The sequence below is a fragment of the Mauremys mutica genome, chromosome 12, assembly GCF_020497125.1.
Source record: "Mauremys mutica isolate MM-2020 ecotype Southern chromosome 12, ASM2049712v1, whole genome shotgun sequence".
NCBI classification, from domain to species: Eukaryota; Metazoa; Chordata; order Testudines; family Geoemydidae; genus Mauremys; species Mauremys mutica.
In genome coordinates, this window is record NC_059083.1 from 26,144,078 (window position 1) to 26,159,217 (window position 15,140).

At 49.7% G+C, this 15,140-nt stretch overlaps 1 protein-coding gene across 1 annotated transcript in view; it reads left to right on the plus strand.

Moving 5' to 3' along the window:
- LOC123346647 (butyrophilin subfamily 3 member A2-like) overlaps positions 1–10,353 on the plus strand; it is a 122,869-nt gene extending 112,516 nt beyond the window's left edge. Inside the window, exons 9-11 of the mRNA XM_044984123.1 lie at positions 7,886–7,912; positions 9,954–10,018; positions 10,282–10,353. Coding sequence (XP_044840058.1) covers positions 7,886–7,912; positions 9,954–10,018; positions 10,282–10,353 — 164 coding nt within the window. The remainder of the gene's footprint in view (positions 1–7,885; positions 7,913–9,953; positions 10,019–10,281) is intronic.
- The last annotated feature ends 4,787 nt before the right edge of the window (positions 10,354–15,140 follow it).

Here is a 15,140-nt window from a genome sequence, read left to right on the forward strand (position 1 = left end):
ATGAATGAAAAAAGGGAAGAATTAAATTTTATACTAGGCCAAGCAGGGGAAGCACCGACCTGCACTGCGCTCCCCCCAGCAGCACAGGGAAGGAAACGTTACTAAGGTTCCCATTTGCTCCAGGAGGCAGTGATCTGCACCAGCCCTTTACAGGCACAGAATATTTCTCCCCCAGAACTGCCTCAGTTAAGCTAAATGGAGCATTTGGGGAAGGGGTGGAGGGAAGATTGATCCAAAACCTTCTCTGCTCCTCACTCTTTTCTGACCATTTCCCACCCAGCTGTGCAGTTATTCCCTCCTCGGTCCCCATGGACTGTGGGAATTAGTTAATGTCTTTTTCCCTCCTCTGAGAAGTAAATATTTTGTACAGAGTTGAGTCCCCATAACGATTGTTGTGATTTTATTTTGGGAGCAGTTATCTGTGATTTCATTTAATGTTGAAAAGAAATTGGAATGAGACAAAGCCTGGCAAATTTCATCGCAATAGGTAATATTAAAAAAATATACACAGTAGAAAAGAGGGGTCTGAATAGACATGAGCTCTGAGCCTGAACCTGTGTTCTGACAATGGTGAGAAACAATAAGTCAGAGATTAAGGGTATGTCTACACTACAGGATTATTCCAATTTTATAGAAACTGGTATTTGGATACAGATTGTATAAAGTCGAGTGCACGCAGCCACACTAAGCACATTAATTCAGGTGTGCATCCATGTACCGAGGCCAGTGTCGATTTCCAGAGCATTGCACTGTGGGTAGCTATCCTGTAGCTATCCCATAGTTTCCACAGTCTCCCCCACCCATTGGAATTCTGGGTTGAGATGCATGATGGGGCAAAAACAGTGTCGCGGGTGATTCAGGGTAAATGTCGTCACTCAATCCTTCCTCTGTGAAAGCAACGGCAGACAATCATTTTGCGCCCGTTTATCTGGATTGCCCTGGCAGATGCCATAGCACAGCAACCATGGAGCCTGTTTAGCCTTTTTTTCACTCTCACCGTATGTGTACTGGATGCTGCTGACAAACGCGGTACTGCAGTGCTACACAGCAGCATTCACTTGCCTTTACAAGTTAGCAGAGACGGTTACCAGTCCTATTGTACTGTCTGCTGCTGTCATGGGTGCTCCTGGATGGCCTCGGTGAGGTCGGCCAGGGGCACATGGACAAAAATGGGAATGACTCCTGAGGTCATTCCCTTCTTTACATTTTGTCTAAAGGTAGAGACAGTCCTGCCTAGAATATCAGGCAAGCCTACTAAAGAACCAGAGAGGCAGTTATCCCCCCATTTGTGTGATGAAGTAATAAAGAATGCATGAATAACCCTAATCTGAAATGGCAATACCGATTTCAGCACTACTCCTTTCATCGAGGAGGATTATGGATATCGGTGTTAAGAGCCCTTTATATCAATATAAAGGGCTGTGTTGTGTGGACGGGTGCAGGGTTCATTTGGTTTAACGCTGCTAAATTTGATATAAAGTCGTAGTGTAGACCAGGCCAGAGAAGGGAAAACTTTTTTCTCCTGGTGTTGAGAATATGAAACCCATCAAAGGCTCATGAACTGTATAATCACTGTGCAACTTTCACGAAATGCAGACAACTGTATAACCAAAGGCAAAAATGCTCCTAATAAGAATTTATATTTATTTCTGTTTATTTTTGATGGAACAGGATATAGAAATCTGTAAATATCATGCTCTCTCCTCCAACAAGTAAAACTTTTGTACAAATTTGTCTCCTCATAAGGGTATTTCTTTGTTTATTTATGAAATTTTTTGGGTGGAGTATTTTAACCAGAAAAAGATGAAAGCCCAGTTACTGCATCAGTTAGATCTTTGTCATTGACTTCAATGAGTGTAGGATCAAGCACTGAATGCACAAGTCCTATCACTAAAACAATCATGCTGATAATTTGAGGGCCAGAAATTCCAGTCTGCACCCCCAGAGCTCCAAGCAAAGACAATGGGAGTGTGAGAGATAATGCAAGGAATTGGGCTCTAATGGCTAGATTTTTAAAGGTATATGGTCAGCTAACTCTCACTGAAATCAGTGGGAGTTAGGGTCTGATCTTTCAAGACATTTAGGAGCCTAATTCTATAAGGAATTCAAAACTTCCAGAATTGTAAATAGTCAGTTACAGTTGGACGCCTAACACTTGTGTCACCACATGGTTAATAAAACATGAATGAAATGTTTGGTATTTAGGGGCCAGGCATTCATATCATGAAAACACTCCTTTAAATCTCCATTAACTGAAAATATTCTTAAATAATTTGTATTTACATCTGTTTGCTTTATTTCGTTTCTATAGGGAAACATCTTGGAGAAATCAGTACGTTCAATTTTTCTCCACATAGAACCTTTTCCATTAAGTTGTTTGCTGTTTTCTTATTTATGATGATCATGATTATTAAAGAGATCTCAATTTGAAAATCACATGAAATATCAGTGATAATGTATTGATAATAATTCAGTATGTGGGTAAGAAGAAAGCAGAAAGAAAATGTTCTTTGAAATGTATCTTCTCTGAGGGTGAAATCCACATGGTGCTGGAGGCACCATGACATGGGGGACCAAGAGGACTTTGTGCCCTCAAATGTCCTCTTGCCTCATCAGACAAGTAAATAATTTGGTCCAACATGGATCTTGTGTGTAATTATATCTGAGGAGGAGTCGTTTATTTTTTCATTTAGTGTTAAAGGGAAATTGGGATGAGATTAAGTCTGATAAATTTCACTCCAAAAGGTAATATGAAAAGCTATATACAATGTTCAACTTTCACAAAAGTCAGACAACCGTATATCCAAGAGAAAAATGCTCCTAATAATAATTTATATTTTATTTCTGTTTTTAGGGAAACGTGATACAGAAATCGGTAAGTGTTGTGCCCTTTTCTCCAACAAGGAAAACTTTGTACAAATTTGTCTCCTCGTGTTTTATTTTTTAAATGAGAAAAACAGGAATGCCCTGATGCTGCACCACTACCATCAATTAGAGCTGTGCCTTGGATTTCAATGAGTGGAGGATCCAACACTAAATGCACAAGTCACTTCACTAGCAGAATAATGTTGATAATTTTAGGGCCCAATATTACATTCCGTGCACACCTAACGCTCCCAGCAAAGTGAATGGGAACATGTAATCTGCAAGTAACCGAGAATGGGCTCTAAGGACAGCTTTTTAAAGGTATTTGGACACCTAATGCCAACTGAAATCAATGGGACTTAGAAACCTCAATACCTTTTAAAAATCTGGCCGTAATTCCCTAAGGAATTCAAAACTTTCAGAACTAAGTCCATGCAGATAATCAGTTATTTTTTGATGCTTTACTCTAGGGTAGACACAAAATGAGCCCAAACGTCTACACCCCAATTTTACAGGCCCCCACTCCATGTCTTGTGAGCCTAGTTAGCTGACATGGGTCAATTGGGGGTATTCAGTTACTGTGTAGCCACACCCTATAGGACATTGCTGGTGCTCCGCGCCCTGCCTATGGGTTGGAAAGAGACTCTTCTCCCCAGACCTCAGTTGTTTCCCTGCCAATAGCCTGGATCAATGGGTTTGTGAATGGGGGCTGTACAAATTCAATGGAATGAAGGGGAGAGTCTCATCTAGTTCTTCAAAATGTGTCCCTGCTTCTCAATCACTTTGCTCTTGCCTGGATTCATCTTAAACCAGCTGCTCTTCATCCCAGAGCCCTGGTGTTGCTGTATTTCTAAATCCTTGAAAATAGTCAGTTACTGTTGGACACTTAACTCTAGTGTGGACACATGGTTAGTAAAACATGAATGAAATGTTTGGTATTTAGGGGCCAGGTGTTCATATCATGAAAACACTCCTTTAAATCTCCATGAACTGAAAATATTCTTAAATAACTTGTATTTACATCTGTTTGCTTTATTTCGTTTCTTTAGGGAAACATCTTGGAGAAATCAGTAAGTTCAATTTTTCTCCACATAGAACCTTTTCTGTTAAGTTGATTGCTGTTCTATTATTTATGATGATTATTATTAAAGAGAGATCAATTTGAAAATCACATGAAATATCAGTGATAATGTATTGATACGTATTCAGTATGTGGGTAAGAGGAAATTAGAAAGAAAATGTTCTTTGAAATGTATCTTCTCTGAGGGTGAAATCCACATGGTGCTGGAGGCACCATGACGTGGGGGACCAGGAGGACTCTGTGCCCTCAAATGTCCTCTTGCCTCATCTGATGAGTAAATAATTTGGTCCAACATGGATCTTGTGTGTAATTATGTTTGAGGAGGAGTTGTTCATTTTTTCATTTAATTTTAAAAGGAAATTGGGATGAAATTAAGCCTGATAAATTCCCCACTGCCCCCCCCCAGGTAATATGAAAAGTTATACACAATGTCCAACTTTCACAAAACTCAAACAATCGTATATCCAAGAGAAAAATGTTCCTAATCATAATTTATATTATTTCTGCTGGTTTTTTTAGGGAAACGTGATACAGAAATCGGTAAGTGTTGTGCTCTTTTCTCCAACAAGGAAAACTTCATACAAATTTGTCTCCTCATGTTTTATTCTTTTAAATGAGAAAAACATGAAAGCCCTGATGCTGCACCACTACCATCAATTAGAGCTGTGCCTTGGATTTCAATGCGTGTAGGATCCAACACTAACAGAATAATGTTGATAATTTTAGGGCCCAATATTACATTCCATGCACACCGAACGCTCCCAGCAAAGTCAATGGGAACATGTAATCTGCAAGGAACCGGGATTGGGCTCTAAGGGCAGCTTTTTAAAGGTATTTGGACACCGAATGCCCATTGAAATCAATGGAAGTTAGGGCCAGTTTTTTAAAGGTATTTAGGTTCCTAATTCCCTAAGGAATTCAAAACTTTCAGAACTAAGTCCATGCAGATAATCAATTATTTTTGATACTTTACTCTAGTGTAGGCACAAAATGAGCCCAAACGTCTACACCCCAATTTTACAGGCCCCCAGCCCATGTCTTGTGAGCCTAGTTAGCTGACATGGATCAATTGGGGGTATTCAGTTGCTGTGTAACCACATCCTATGGGACTTTACAGGTGCTCCGTGCCCTGCCAATGTTTGTCAGAGGGTGGAGATGGATGGCAGGAGAGAGATCACTTGATCATTACCTGTTAGGTTCACTGCCTCTAGGGCACCTGGCATTGGCCACTGTTGGTAGACAGGATACTGGGTTAGATGGACCTTTGGTCTGACCCGGTATGGCCGTTTTTATGTTCTTATGTTGGAAGGAGACTCTTCTCCCCAGACCTCAGTTGTTTCCCTGACCATAGCCTGGATCAATGGGTTTGTGAGGGATAGGCAAGGCTGCATGATGCTGGGCTGGGGTTGATTCCATCCTTGAAGAGATGCACTTAATTAGCATTTGTTTCTGATTCTATGTTACCTAGATAATCTTCAAAGAGAACTTAGTAAGTGTTTCTATTTCTCGAATGCAGCCTTTTCTGTAGTGTTGAAACTATCTCTGGATCTATTGATCTCTCACCCTTCTGCCAGGTGGAGTCGGCAGCACATGGGCTGGGTTCAATGTCAAGAGTTCCTCTTAGCAATACAAACCAGAAAAAACTTGAGACCCCGCTCAATAATCTGGGAAAATGTAATTCCTGGATCTCTTTAAGGCTTATAGTGGCACAGCTGTACCACTGCAGCTGCCCTGCAATTGGGTCTCCCATGTGGCCACTCTGTGCCGACCTCCCACCAGCGTAATTAAACCGTCCCCAATGAGCGGCAGTAGCTACGTCACTGTCCACACTGGTGCTTTTGTCAGTGAAACTAATATTGGTCAGGGACATGCTTTTTTCACACCCTGACTGACAATAGTTTTACTTACAAAAGTGCTGATGTAGACACAGGACAAGAGACAAGATGTCCCACTCACCCGCCCTGAGTCTGGGTGTAACAAAAGGAAACTTGTATTACAAGGCAAAAGGACCCCAGCATTGTTCTGGGAAAACACCACGGCCATGATTCGAAAGCATGTAACCCTAAGCAAACACCCACCCCACAGTACATTGGGCAATGTCCTTTGTCTCAGTTTCCCACCTTGCTGTGTGAAAATCCAATGAGTGAACAACCTGTAACACACCATTGCCCTCTCCCGCCACTGCAGCCCACTCACAGTTGGTTGCTCTTAATCAGGCAAGTTCAGAGGTGCCCTCACATGGCTTCACCTCCCACCCCTGAAAAGCACGTGTGGGGGAGGGAGGGGGAGCACTGAGCAAGGCTCCATATCTACAACTGGACTGCTGCTGGTACTGCTATCACTGTCACCACTGCCATAGGTGCGGATAGCCCCGGAGCACCCACAGAGAAAGTTAGCGGGTGCTCTGCACCCAGGGCCGGCTCCAGAGCCCAGCGCGCCATTTTACCGGGAGGGCGGCAGGCGGCTCCGGCGGACCTTCCGCAGTCATGCCTGTGGTAGGTCCACCAGAGCCCCGGGAGCAGCGGACCTCCCGCAGGCATGACTGCGGAGGGTGCACTGGTCCCGCGGCTCGGGTGGACCTCCTGCAGTCATGCCTGCCGATGCTCCACTGGAGCCGCGGGACCACCGGACCCTCTGCAGGCATGTCTGCAGGAGGTCCCCCGGAGCCGCGGGACCGCGAACGGCAGCACGAGCGGCGCGGCGCGCCGCCCTGCTTGGGGCGGCGGAATTACCACCCACCTACAGCCAAGCTCCCCCCTCCCCCCAGCGCATTTCACCTACTGGCAGCCTCGCTGGCCAACTCTTCCCCCTCCCTCCCAGTGCCTCCTGCCTGCTGCAAAACAGCTGTTTCAAGGCACTCAGGATGCTCTGGGAAGGAGGGGGAGAAGCAGAGATGTGGCACACCTGGGGGAGCAGGTGAGGAAAAGGCAGGGTGGGGCCTGGGACTTGGGGTAGGGGGTGGAATGAGGTGGGTCGGGGCAGAACAGTGGTGGGGATTTGGGGAAGGGAGTGGAATTAGAGGGCGGAGCAGGGTTGGGAAGAGGTGGGGTAGGGTTGGAGACTCTCCATGGAGTCCAATCAGCTCTGGCTTTAAACACGGGGGAGGGGAGGGGAAGGTCAAATGGTACCTAGGGCTCTCGAAGGGGAATTCATAGCGTCAGGCAGGAACACCTGTCCCCACCCGCTCTGATTTTTCACTGGGTTTTGGCATCCCTATCCCCTGCTTAGCCAGTGAGCTTTACTTTAGGGTGTAACTGTGATATACCCAGGGTACAATCCAGACTAAGGGGTGGCTGTGTCACCCCCACCCTGCAACCTGGGTGCCCCATACAATGCTCTGCCTCTGTAGCCTCCTACCTGGACATCTCACAAACAGCTTCCCCTGGGGCTGGATTCTTTAATTGATTTGCAGATTAAAACCAAGGCCTTAAACTAGCCTCAGAAGGGGACTGGGAGCCAGTGAGGGGACTGGAACATGGGCCTGATGTGTCACTGTGGCCTAAGCCCTGGAGAAGGCCGGCAGCTGCATTATGTACCAACTGGAGCCTTCACACTCAGCTGTGGATTCAGTGATCTGCAGTAACCCAGCCTGGCAGCGGCAGAGGCAGGGATCACTGTGGCCAGACCCTTGCCCACAGGAAGATGCAGAGTTTCCTAGTGAGCTGGGATGTTTAGACACTGATGCTACCTGGTCACCTAGACCTAGTGAAGGGTCACATAGGACCCGAGTCTTTGCACCTTGACTTTGGTGAATGGGGCTGTAGAAATTCAATGGAATGAAGGGGGGAGTCTCATCTAGTTCTTCAAAATGTGTCCTTGCTTCTGAATCACTTTGCTCTTGCCTGGGTTCAGCTTAAACCAGCTGCTCTTCATCCCAGAGCCCTGGTGTTGCTGCATTTGCTCAGCTGAGTTCTCATCCCTCTCTGTTTTTGGTTTCAGACTGGAGAAGAAATGTCGTCTGCCCAGGTAACCTCAGCTCCTATTGCATCGATATCCAAAGCTCCCCTGCCCTGAGATTTCCTGTCCCGTTTTCTCATGCAGTTAACGTTTTGCACTAGCTCTTTGGGGCAGGGATGGCTCTGTACTAAGGTGAAAAGACTCAAAGGTTTGTGTGGCCAACAGTGTGATTTTGGGTGTCTGAGTTTGTTTGTGCACACTAGCAGCTCAGGGGATTCTCAGCGAGATACTGTTAGAGGCCCTGATGGGGCTGGAGGCTCTGGGAGCAGGGCCCGGCTCTAGGTTTTTTGCCACCCAAGCAAAAAAAATTTTGGCTGCCCCCCACCCCAGCTCTGGGCTCTCCCCCCACAACCAGTGCCCTCCCCCTGCTGCCCCAGCCCTGGGCTGCCCCCCCAAACGTGACCACCTCGTTCACCACAGCAATCCCTGTTTACACTTGCAGTGGGGATCAAACCGTTTCTCCTATTTTTCTTTCACTTCAGTATAAATCTCGCCCCCGCAAAACCCCATCTTTAGTGCTCCAAATGCACATGGAAGGTATAGGGACTAACCCTCAAACCTTGTACCCGGAAAGGGATGGGGATCTAGTAAAGAGGGTTCACTCAGAGGATCGGCTGTGGCGGCACTTGGGAGCTCTACACTGGCAGAGAAGTGGAGTGTGATGTACTCGTGGAGGAGGAGAGGGTGTATCAGGAGGGTTGCGGGAGAAGAGGGGAAGTGGGGAGGTGCGGGAGGAGAGGGTTGGGGGAGGGTACAAGCAGGGCTGGTGCAACCATTTAGGCGACCTAGGCAGTCGCCTAGGGCGCTAGGATTTGGGGGGCGCCATTTTCTTTGGCAGTGACTGTGGTGGCGGGATCTTCAGCCGCCCCAGTCGCCGCCAGCATTTAGGCAGAGGGAGCTGGGGCAGGGAAGCGCGGGGAAGGCCGCCTGCAGCAAGTGTGGGGGGGGGTGCACACAGAGGAACTCCTCGCCTGAGCTCACCCCTGCCCTGCCTCCTCCCCAAGCACGCCGTGGCTGCTTCACCTCTCCCGTCTCCCAGGCTTGCGGCGCCTAAGCTGATTGGCGCCGCAAGCCTGGGACACGGGAGAAGTGAAGCAGCGATGGCGTGCTTGGGGTGCTCGTGCATGGAGCAGGGGTGAGCCGGGGTGGGGGTGCCTCAGGGTGGAGGATGGGGGATGGGGAGCTGCCGCGGGGGGGGGGCGCCTCAGGGCGGTGGGGGGGAGCTGCCACGGAGAGGGGTCTCAGGGCAGGGGCTCAGGGATGGGGGAGGCCGCAAGGTGTAAGTTTCGCCTAGGGCGTGAAACATCCTTGCACTGGCCCTGCCGCCAGAGTCCTGGGTGGCGGGTCAGTTAGCACTGCTGGGTTGGGTGAGGGAAACTATCCCTCAATTCTGTTTTTCTGAATTATTCTCAATTCAATCCTGCTCCCATCTCTTTCAGAATTCCCCTTCATGCCTCAGGCCTCCCATTGAATTCTGGGGGAGACTGGCCAGCGACATGAATGGCAGCCGGACCAGGTCTTTGGTAGCAGGCTGGCAATGTCACTTCAGAGTGTCAGAAGGGAAAGGCTAATTTATTATTAATAATTATAAAAGTGATAGAAATTCTGCTAAGGAAAAAAGAGTCTGTTAAAATTGTAGCCACTGACAGAGAAATGCTCACACGTGTATTTGGGGATTGTTTACTTTATGCTGAATTCTAGAACGTATCTTTTTCCCAGTGTAACATTTTATACACATAAGGAGCCACTCAGTCTTTCCCAGAATGCTGGACATTTCCAGACTGTCAGGATTAGTTTGGGGCCCCCCCGTGCCACCCCATCCACATTGGGGTGATGGTGCGTGTGAGGTTATGCCACATGGGGGACGCCATTTTTCAGAGATGGAGGGGGCGGAGTGATGTCCCCCATCCAACACTGGACAAAATCACATCCATTTTAGACCCTGTGCTGAACAGTGGACAAACCTCTCAAACAGAGGAGGGTCCATTTAAATCCCGGACGAGTGGCCTCCCTCTCTACAACGCTAATTTCTGTTAATGTGCTTGTTCAGACGAGCTCTCATCTCTGACTCTGTGTTTCCAGGGCTGGGAAGTTCTGCGCCACCTGTACAAGAAGGTAACTGAAGTTCAGATTCTATCAATGTGTCAGTCTCAGCGGCAGTTAGAACGTTTTGCTTCTTTCCCCTGACTGTGGCCGTGGGAGGGGAGTTCAGTGCTCAGGGAAGAGCTCACAAGCATCCTGCATTTCCCAGCACATCGGGGGTCGGGGGGGGGGGCGGTGGGGGGAGGGAGGTTGTCTAGCCATGGCCTGATGTACAGCAGTAAATCCAGACACTATTGTGTCTACTCCTCCTGCCCCTCCTCTGCCCCCATGTGCAGTGCGACCTGCAGAGCTTCCTGGGCCCACAGCCCAGCCTGGCTGCACAGCCACTGACGTGTGCCAGCCCCTAGCACAGGGCCAAAGACACAGCTCCTTCCACCCCCCAGCTCCCCAGGGCTGTCCCTGCTCACAGCCCCCTCCCTGCCTGAGGCCCTGGGGGCCAGAGCCATGGGCTGTGGACCAGGAGCAAACTGAATTCTGGATCTGTTAAATGCCCAGTAACTGAGGATTAACAATTCAGAGTTTGGAAACTGAGGAAATGACATGTAAATGCTAAAATTCAGAGAATAGAGAGAGAGCGAAACAAAGAGATTTCAAGTGACAAAACAGGGAGGTGAGGAAATAAAATACGCCCAGTGAGGAGAACCCTGGTGCTAGAGTACAGGGAGAGCCCAGGGGGAAAGTCATGAGAGTGCAAAGAGGGAGACACATCGGGATTGGGAAGGGCCCAGAAGACTGAGGGATGGGGCAGCGTTTGGAAGGGTCTGGAGGGCCAGCAGTGCCTGTCAGGAACAGGAGGGTGGGGAGAGCCGCAGGCCGTCACTTGAATGGGGCTGGTGCAGAGGCTGTAGGAGTGGGGGCAGGTGGAAGGGCCTGGAGGTTTGTTGATGGTGGCTGCTTGGAGGGAACAGGCAGGTGAGTTGCTGTTTTCACACTCAGCAAATTCTCTATAACCTTTCACGTCCTGCTGCCCTGGGCCTCCCCTGCCCCATCTCCTCCTCATCCAGTATGATTTTCTCTCCCCTCTGGGATCCCTTCCTTCATGTCTCCATTTCACCACTCTGCTTGCTCTCCCTCCTTCCCCTCCCGCTCCTTCTCCCCCAATAGGCTGAGGGGGCAGGTATGGGAGGCATCTGTTCTCCTCTCCCAGTGATGCTCTTTCTCATCTGGGAATATGGGGTTTAAGGTGGGAAACGGCAGGGAGAGGTGAGGCAGGTCAGTGAGCACTGAGGAGAGGGAGCTCAGTTTCTCACCACTCTGTTGCCCCCCATCCCCTGACATGTGGGTCTCTAGTCCCCTCCCTGGAGAGATGTGCAGCAGGACAGGAAAGAGCCTGAGTCCCAGACCTGGCTCAAGTGACCCTTTTGCTGCAGGGCCCATCTCTGCCAAGGGTGTGACTCTCTCCTGCACTTTGCTGACATCTCAGAGCTGCTCCCCTTTCAGAGCTGAGGGGTAAATTCTGGAGGAAGGAGATTCCCTGGTTCATTCTCCAGCTGGGGCAGATTCTGTCACTGACACCATCAAACCCTCCCCCAAGGCCGAGTTCTACCCCTAAAGCTCTGATTCTCTCTCCCCAGCAAATGTGACTCTGAATCCAGAAACGGCTCATCCCGAACTCGTCCTGTCTGAGGATGGGAAAAGTGTGAGACGGGAAGACATACAGCAGGATCTGACCGACAGCCCTGAGAGATTTGACTTTTGGGCCTGTGTGCTGGGTTGTGAGGGATTCACCTCGGGGAGCCATTGCTGGGAGGTGGCGGGGGGTGAAGGATGCTGGGCTGTGGGGGTGGCCAGAGAGTCTGTGAGGAGGAAGGGATGTACCAGCCTTAGCCCTGAGGGGGGGATCTGGGCTGTGGAGCGATGGGGGGGTCAGTTCCAGGCTCTCACCGACCCTGTGACCCCCCTGCCCCTGAGCCGGGCCCCCAGCAGGATCCGGGTTTGTCTGGACTGTGACCGGGGGCAGGTGACATTTATCGATGCTGGTGACGAGGCCCCGATCTTCACTTTCCCGCCGGGCTCCGTCCGCGGGGGGAGAATCCGACCCTGGCTCTGGGTGTGGTGGGGATCCCAGCTCAGACTGTGTCCCTGAGACACACAGGAGAAGGGGGGAACCGGAAATCTGCCTTTCTATCTCATGGACCCAAGTCTCTATGACATTGGAGGGCTCCCATCTACCTACACAGCCCCTGGCGCCTCATCTCTATGGCCCCTGGAAACTCCTCCCCATCCCTGCAGCCCCAGAGATGGGAGGGGGAGGGGGAAGAACCTTTGGGGCTGCATAAGGAGCAGAGGGGCTATGTGGGGCAGATGTGGGGGCTGGGCAGGGGGTAGCACTAGCAGCCGGGCTGGGGACAGGCACAGATGGGGGTGGCAGGGACACAGCATGAATCAATCAGGGTTTGGGGGTTGGGGGAAAGCAGCAGCAGCAGGGAGTGTTTTGTACTGGCCATCACCTACAGTCCTCAGCTAAAACCTCTCCAACACATCATCAGTGATCTACAACCCATTCTGGACAATGATCCCTCGCTTTCACAGACCTTGGGTGGCAGGCCAGTCCTCGCCCAGAGACAACCCACCAACCTTAAGCATATTCTCACCAGTAACCACACACCGCACCATAACAACTTTTTCTCAGGAACCATGCAACAAACTTCGATGCCAACTCTGCCCACACATCTACACCAGTGACACCATCACAGGACCTAACCAGATCAGCTACAACATCACTGGTTAATTCACTTGCACGTCCACCAATGTTATATACACCATCATATGCCAGCAATGCCCCTCTGCTATGTACATCGGCCAAACTGGACAGTCCCTATGTAAAAGGATAAATGGATACAAGTCAGATATTAGGAATGGCAATATACAAAAACACTTCAACCTCCCTGGCCGCATAATAGCAGATCTAAAGGTAGCCATCTTACAGCAAAAAAACTTCAGGACCAGACTTCAAAGAGAAACCACTGAGCTTAACTTCATTTGCAAATTTGACACCATCAAATCAGGATTAAACAAAGACTGTGAATGGCTCGCCAACTACAAAAGCAGTTTCTCCTCCCTTGCCGTTCCCTCTTCAACTGCTAGAAGAGGGCCTCACCCTCCCTCACTGAACTAACCTCATTATCTCCATTACAAACAATTCTTGTGTGTTCCACTTTAATGTCCCATCTGCAGGTGCTGGGGGCAACGTCATGGGATTTGCTTCTCAACTTGGTTGTGTCCCCCCAGCTCCACAGGGAATATTGTGCTTCTGGGAAGAGAGTTTGGGTTTTACTGTGTGATGTGTCACTAACCAGCCTGTGCTCTGTCTCTGTCCTGTGCACACCCATGTCAATCAGGAATTCCTCAGCTGTGCTCTGCAGAGAGGTGACTGGTTGCACAGGGTGAAATCCATGCAGGGACTTGGGTGTTGCAATGCTGAGTGTCACAGTGAGTAATTTTTAGGCAGCGAGAAAATCACAGGAACAGCAACACTGTGACCTTCAGAGCTGAGTCAGGGGTCTAAACTCCCTAGACAATGCATGGGCAACACAGGCACCTTACAATGTGATTCACAAAAGCACCTCTGCAGGCGGGGAGCCATGTAAGTTAGCCAAGGGGAGATGCTGACAAGGGGAGAAGGGGTGTCCTAAGCCAAAGTCCTCCCATGGATAGGTACCTAAATCTGGGCTGCAGAGAGTGTCTGTCTCTGCTTAGCAACCCAGAAACAGGAACCCACCACCTGACATCCGGGGCCTCCAGTTGTGGCAGCTCCCAGGGCCTGGTAGTGGTGGCGGGTGGGAGCCCCAGACCCTTTGAAATTGCCCCAGGAGGCTGCAGATCTCCTAGGCGCGTGTGCTGGATGGATGCAGTGGCACATTAGGGGAAGGAAAAGCCCCATACCCCAGTAGGAACCACACCGGGTGGCGGGGGGAGAAGAAGCCCATGACCCCGGCAGAAGATGTGAGGCTGAAGCCCCAACCTCCCTCTATGCGGAGATGGCCTGAGCCCCTTTCTCTCCCATGCGGAGCTGACTCTCACTTTCAAGCTGTGGAGAAATCCAGCCCAAATCTACTCACCTTGGTATCTCCATTTCCCCCATCACCACACAGCCATGAAGGGATACAGTCTAGGAAGCAGGGTCAACATTGGCCCGACGTGGAAGGTCAGATCTAGGGTACACAGAGGTGAAATGACTTTCCCAAGGCTAAGCAGGGAGTCAGTGGCTGTAGGTACAGTGTAGGTACAAATGTTGGCAAGCCACGTTGTCCCTGCACTGAACCATACATTAGCACAGTATAGTATGCACTTTCTGCTATGCTAGCTTAGTCACACAAGACAATGGCCCGGTGAGGGGAACCAGCCTTAACCAATCAGAATGAAGTAAACAGGTGTATCAATCATATAGTAATAAGTAACCTGTGTGATGTCAATCATGTAATACTGAGTAACCAGTCTGTAAGAAAGAGAATAAAAGCAGCGGTCCGGGACTATCCTGAGACGCCTCACTGCAGCTCTGTCTCGTCTCTGTTTCCCGATACAACATCTGGTGACCCCGACGTGATCCAGACACAGGACCCCCGACTCATCGGCTGGCTTAGCCTTGGTGCACCTCAGCGCAACGCGCTCCCTCGTGAGTATGGGGGGGGATTTATCCATTGAGCAAAAAGATCATGCAAAAGAGTTATTGAAGCTTATCAAACAGGACGGGTGTACTGCAGTATCGTTACGGCACTTGGAGGAATTGCTCCGAGTGATTGAGTATAAGTGCCCATGGTATTCGAACCGAGGCTCCCTAGATCACTCCGATTGGATAAAGATCGGAGAGGCATTGTTTAGGGAACCTCGAGCCGAGATCCAACATATTCTGTTGTGGCAGCACTGTTCAGCTGCGGTGGGGAGATTACGAAAAGAGGCGTCCCCCTCCGCACCTCCCTTGCTCTCGGTAGAGGCACCTCCCGCCTATCCCCGAGTGCTCCCACCAGCCCCTTTGTTAGCACCAAAAACTTCTACACCAGTGGTGGACACCCTGGGGCAGAAGTCCCTTCATCAGGGTGCTGTCTGTGCCGCCCTTGCGGCGGCACGGGCGAGCGGGCAGGACCCCTTATTGGAAGAATGGGAGGGAGAAATCCCTTTGATGTTTCCCCTGTCT